Source organism: Neltuma alba, unplaced genomic scaffold (assembly GCF_004799145.2).
Source record: "Neltuma alba isolate B1F8T4 unplaced genomic scaffold, ASM479914v2 tig00000229_pilon, whole genome shotgun sequence".
Taxonomy (NCBI): domain Eukaryota; kingdom Viridiplantae; phylum Streptophyta; class Magnoliopsida; order Fabales; family Fabaceae; genus Neltuma; species Neltuma alba.
Genome location: NW_021631970.1, coordinates 16,966 through 23,493, shown reverse-complemented (window position 1 = coordinate 23,493; position 6,528 = coordinate 16,966). Strand labels below are relative to the sequence as shown.

Below are 6,528 nucleotides of genomic sequence, written 5' to 3'. Positions count from 1 at the left end.
TTTTTTTTTCCTTTTATTTTTAATTTTTTTTAAAATAATCCATTAACGATCTACATGTCATTCACATATTCTATATATTCACACTTTTCCTCTCTATGAATTGTTTTGAAGATAATTTAAAATTTTACAATTTAAGAAAAATCTAAATTCAAATAATCACCAAGCTGACTTATTTGCAAGAGAGACTTCAATTGTTATTTTTGTGTGCTAGTAAAACCACAGAACGTAGCATGACAATTGACAAAGCCACATATATGGGAAGAAGATATACTAATTATTTCCCACAATCCATTTACTCCTTGAAAATAATCGATTTATCTTCCAAATTTGTCAATTTTGGGCCGACTGATGACACTGCTCGTCCTGCGAACACTCGCATTCATTATTCTTCATTATATCCACTAACCAACTCACTACCCCTGAATTAAATTCCCTGCACGTACGCTCATTGGAAGGACGGAAGAAGAACAAATTGGTAAAGATGAAGATGTATATTTAATACGAACTGGAAAAAACATGTTCAAAGCAAAATTAGTCAAGTTTGACTGCTTAACCAGCGAAGAAAATGAAAATAAGAAGTATCCATAAGGTTCAGTTGCGGAATCATCATGCAATGACAATGTGAAATTATGACCAATCTTCAAGAAGTCAAACTTGAGAGAGAGGGGGGGAGAATTCAAACGCCAAGAATCACCCATGGTGGACGATGGCGGTGGTAGTATTATTGTGGAAGGAAGGTCTCCAAGCAGAAGCAGTGAGCAAGCAGAGATCTTTCCAACCAAGTTTAAGTGTGCCATTGTCCTCCACCAGGGTATACCCATCAGAAGGAAACATGCCGAGAAGTAGGCTGGCTTGCGTGGCGGCGTTACCGGCGAGGGAGATGCCTCTGAACCCACATTGCTGAAGCTTCTCCCTCCAGTTATAGAACTTAAGCTCGCCGGTCCTCGACGGACCTCCGACGGCCAGCACGTTACGGATCTCCCTCGACAGAAGCTGCTGTTCCACCACGTGTCTCTCCTCACTCTCCTCTCCATAGCTTGATCCCAGCGAATCGAATAGTGCTGAGTAATAGTGTATGGCTTCCACAAACCTCCCCAAGAATGACCCCGCGTGGCTCAGGTCCTGCTCCACCACCGTCACCACTTTGGGTGCCAACCTGCAAAATATTCCATTAATCCATAAAAACCTCAAATATTGCTCCATTTACCTTAGTCACGTAGGACAAAGTAATTCATAAGATCCCAAGAAACAAATAAAGATGAAAATCGTCAATTTTACAAGAAAAATAAGAAGGCACCTACCTCTGCAAAAGCCACAGCGTATTAGTATCGGAGCCAGTGACATCATAAAGGGAATGTTGGAGCCAGTGGACGGCCACAGCTTCTGCCTTGCTAACACCTAACCTCTCAGGGTCAAGATTCCCAACCTTGTCAGCCACAGGAAAGAACTCAAAAGGAAGTCCCAATTTATTTGCAAAATCCGACAATCGCTTGCCCGTAGCTTCAAGAGCTTCCATGGAGGTGCCAAGCCCCGTGAGTCTAACGTAAGGGGGTCCACCAGCTCTCGAAGCCAGAATGTGAAACAGCCCAGGCCATTGTAATCCCTGCATTATGTCTAGATCTATGATATGGACCCTCCCCTCTCTCTCGAACGCTTCTTGGATCGCTTGGTTCGCTGTGAAATGTGAGAACTTGACGAAAGGACTGATCCCATTGAACACTTGGAATGCTGATACCATCTTTTGGCTATGAGGCACCATTGGAAGAGTAGCGTATATTCCCAAGCATGAGTTAATCAGCCTAGCCGAAATGGCTTCTGAGAAATAAGCCGCAACCCGCTGCGCCGACGTACCGAATGGTGTGGAGAGTTGTGAAATCTCAAGCAACATCTTATTGGCTTCATCGAAGTTATCAGCTGCCACAGCCTCAGCACATTGAAGCAACAAAGTTAACAGGTGCAAACCTTCTTCGTCTCTCTTCTGTTGCTGCAACTCCTCTTTCCTCTTTTTTGCTAGCAAGATTTCTGTAGCTGATGAGGCCGCCGTCGCCGTCGTTGTTGCTGATCGATTATCACAAGGGGAAGAAACTCCATCTTCTTGTTTCTGGTTCTGATTCTCTTGTTTCTCATGAATTTGTTGCTCCTCCTGCGGCGAATGACCTTGATGATTTGACGATGACAGTGGAGATAGTGGTAACGTAATCACCGATGGGTTGGCCCCCTCGTGGACTAAGGCTGTGACCGTAGGTAGTCCCCAATTTGAGTACATCTGATTCCCCAAAGATGGAGGAACCACAACAGTTGAAGAATTTGGAATATGTAAGTTGGAAGCTATGGCGGCAAAGGACGGGCCTACTTGCTGACCAAAAGACCTCTGGTTTAAACCCACGGCCACCGGCACCATCGGAGGTGGCGGCGCTTCCGTCCTTTTCTTGTCACCATAGTTTAGAACAGATTCAGAAGTATTAGTGGACGTGAGGAGGCGGAGTCTGTATTCAAGAATGACAGCAAGGTTGGGGTTACAAGGATAGATAATCTCCCTAACGTTGTTGATGAGCTGGGGGATGGAGACGGCGGTGGAGCCATGGATGAGATCCTTCAAGATGCCGTCGATCCAAGCCATAGCTGAACTATCTTCCATAGAAGAGGAAGAAGAAGGTCGGCCGGCGTCGGCGTTTGTAGCCACCGAAGCAACACCGTCGACAGCCGTCGTAGTAGTACTGGTACTATCAACCCGATTATTTTCAGAAGGAAATAGAGGCAAGCCGGAGAAACCACACACGGCAGGAGCAGGCGAAGGGTCCTGATGAGTCTGAGGTTGAAGGGCTTGAAGATGGGGATGAAGAGAGAGGTTTTCACCGCAATGACGATTGCTGTAGTTAGGTGACGTCATGACGGTGAGATTGGTGGAAGAAGAAGGTAGAAGAGTGGTAGTGGAGTAGTTGGAAAGCGTCACTGTTGTGGGGTTAGGAATAGGAACGTTATCTCGTGAGCCAGATTTACAATGATAGCTATACTTACTGTTATTGCTTGAAGCTGCTTTATCTACGGTGGATAATAGAGAGGAAGCCACAACGCTTGGACGGGGAAACCGGAGATGATAATCGCCGGCGGAGTTGTGAACTTCCATTTCAGAAGCCATTCTCTTTCTCACCATTTTTATTCTCACTGACTAGACTTGGAGGCTTCCACAATAATTCCTCTTGAAAGTTTCACAACTGGGGCTATTCACATTTGCTTGAGTGGCTCTTACATTGGGGTCTTCATTAGTTAATCTCTCTGGGGCTCTTCATGGCGGAGGAGGAAGAGAAAAGTATTGTGGGTGAGGGGCGTCCAAACAAACAGAAAACGGTGTGAAGATTGCTACACCGGCTACAGGGTTGGGATTTCTATCCATCTATCTTTGCTTGGATGTTGGGTTAAATAACATCATTTGGATTAAGGCGGAAAGAAAGAAACAAGGGAGGCAAAGGAAAATCAGAATCGTTTATTAAAATATTATTAAAACTGGCATCTTTAAAAAGACAACCGAGCGAGGGTAAGAATACTCGAATTGAATCTCTTGCGTTGCAGAAGGGCAAAAGGAAGAAAACAAGAACAAAAACAAAAAACATTCTCATATTTTAGTTTACTGAGACAAATATTGGGTTCCCTGCATTTTTTAACCCAACGGTTCCCTGCATTTGCTCAAAACCCCATTTAAATTAAAAGGGAAAAAACACACACACATATAATTAAGGATAGGCGAATTATTTTTTACATTGATTTTATTGATTCCTGTTTCTCGCTTTTAAAATTTTTATTAGGTAAACAATAATTTATTAAATAATATATAAATATTAAAAAAAATTTATATATAGGTGATGCAAGGAACGAGGAGAGAGAGCCGTCAAACATCAGTTCCGAAAATCGCGATTCTAGGTTTTGACATTTTGCTTTCAACTGCGGCATCACTAAGCAACTTTTTCCCCTTGACTTCATATGCTGTTTTTTTTCTTTTTCCAAAAAATTTCATTACCTCAATTTTTAATTTAATTTGTTTTGGTTGGGATTAACAAACTTGGAGCAACGAACACAAACCAAAAAGCTGGCAGCAAAAGCAATGACGAAAAGGTAGAATCCACAAAGCTGAACAACAAGGTCACTTGCTCTATGTATATATATAAAATATATGTGTATATATTATAAATAACAACCATCATCTTATTTTTATTTCTAAATATAAATAACATTTGAAAGTTGTTCTAAATATTTGTTATTAAATTTTCTATTTTGTCCTGATTAATTATTTATTGTAATACTCAAATATTTTTATCTCATTTTTAAACTATTAGCTGTTTTTGTCACACATTTTCTCTCTTTTATAATGAGATTTATTATAATAATTTTTTTATTTTCTTTCTTATACTATCTCTTTCATAAATAAAAGTATTTTGGAGAGATTAATTCTAAATTTTGCATATTTATTATCTTTAACCAATTCTAACTAAACTTTTATTTACGTGATTGAGTCTAAAATTGTTTATATTTGAATGCATTCTTTTTATATTTTTCTCAATACATTCTTGGTAAACTCAATAATGATCATGTTTTATTCAAAAATAAAAGAATAAGGATCATGATGATGATGATCATAATTAGTGTGTTACATATGCGCGCGTGTATGAAATTTTCTCCGATGCATTCCTTGATATAATAATCTAATATTTTAGTCGAGACAATATCTTGTTAAGTTTTTCTATTCCCTTCGTCATAGCTAAAAATGAAGCCTAAAGCCATATCTCACGTATGGGAAACGGGTCATAGTAGCACCATCTTTTAAATTTATTTATTTAGATCAAGTACTTCAGAGAAAAACCAATTTGATTTCGTTCTGTATTTTCTCATTATGCAAAATCTAATTTGAGTTGCTATTGTTTAATAGTGATATTTCTTGCAAACTTTACGTACATTATTATTCATGGTATCGATAAAACACTATTAATCTCTTTTATTTATATGGGATTGACCCTATAGCTTTTATACAAACCCTATATTTGATATGAGAGAAATGAAAGAGAGGAGGAAAGGTAGGAAAATTTTAATGGATTCGATTTAGAAAATTAAAACAGTGAGGTTATAAAATTTGAACAAAAAAATATAAAATAAAAGTGAGAAAAATTAATGAAAATTTTTTAAGTTTTAACCACATTTTTTTAATTTTTTAAATCCAACTCACTAAAATTTTTCTCCTACTCCTCTTCCTCCCATTTCCCCCATGAGATGACAAGAGAGGTATCGTAATAAGTATTGAGAATCTAATTAACTGAAAGCTTCTTGTCTCTCCCATCCCGTGGGAGCAAAATAAGGAAGAGAAAGGTGAGGAACGAATGCAATAGTGGGCAATTAATTGTTGACAGGGACTAAGCTAAAATTTAGTTATAAGAAGATCAACACTATACAACATAAATAGGTAGCATAAGTTTTAGAAGGCAAAAGATGTATAATAGTTGTATAAAACTATTAAAAAAAATTGCCAATTTGATCCTTGTTTGTCCTCCTCGCTCCACCATTGATTGTTAGGAAGTGACGCTAGTGGTGGCAGTTAGTGCCTTGATCTTATTTACTTAAATCTTACTAATTAAGAGTATCAAATCAAAATGCGATATGAAATGTTCTCAATTTTCAATTATTATTTCACAAAACAAGGCACTAATGGACAACTAATTGTGGCCAAATGATATCATGTATTTAAACGAGAGAGTAAGACAGCAAATGAGGAAGGCATGGGAACACCAAGCACTTAGCTGTCCCCATATATATAAATATATATATATATATGAATTAACTTAGATTTTACCCAAATATTTTAAATTTATAAAATATAAATTTTCTTCTTGATAAATATTTATTATTATAGTTACTACTAAGCATGATGGTGTTCATCTGAATCATTTTTATAGCATAATAATATTGTTTTATTAGTGATAATTCTATTTTTGTCAAGCACCTTTTTCAGCCAAAATTGAAATTTTAATTCATTATGGCTAGTCGCATTCAATAGACCCAATCTTACTCATTAAACTATTTTTATCATATAATGCGCCAATACTTTAAAAAATAAATGCAATAGTCCGAAATATATGATACAATAAATTTGCATTCCATGTTTATGGATACGCCAGCATGTTTCCGCACCTCCTTGAACTTGTTTGGTATCACATCACATTTTAACAGTAAAACGGATAGAAATATAATCTTATGGGTGCCATAACATCACATCACATTTTAACAGTAAAACGGATAGAAATATAATCTTATGGGTGTTTTGTAATAATAACATAGGATTCTTCTTCAATGTTATTGTGTTCGAAAAGGGATAGCAAAAATGTTATTCTCATTCTCTCGTAGAACCTTTGATTCCCATATTTTCACCCATATTGACAAGATCCCTTTCAATGATATCCTAGAAATGTGAAAGTTGTCAGATCTAATGAGCTGTTTTGATTTATATTTTTTCTTGATGTGACTGTTAACTAAGAGATCCAGTAT

At 37.5% G+C, this 6,528-nt stretch overlaps 1 protein-coding gene across 1 annotated transcript; it reads right to left on the bottom strand.

Moving 5' to 3' along the window:
* Nucleotides 1–472: 472 nt before the first annotated feature.
* LOC114760265 (protein SCARECROW-like) lies at nt 473–3,423 on the bottom strand. Its single transcript, XM_028949555.1, has 2 exons — nt 1,302–3,423; nt 473–1,156 (listed from the first exon to the last, which is right to left on the bottom strand). The coding sequence occupies exons 1-2, from the start codon at nt 3,152–3,154 to the stop codon at nt 691–693; spliced, it is 2,319 nt and encodes a 772-aa protein (XP_028805388.1). The 5' UTR covers nt 3,155–3,423; the 3' UTR covers nt 473–690.
* Nucleotides 3,424–6,528: the final 3,105 nt, after the last annotated feature.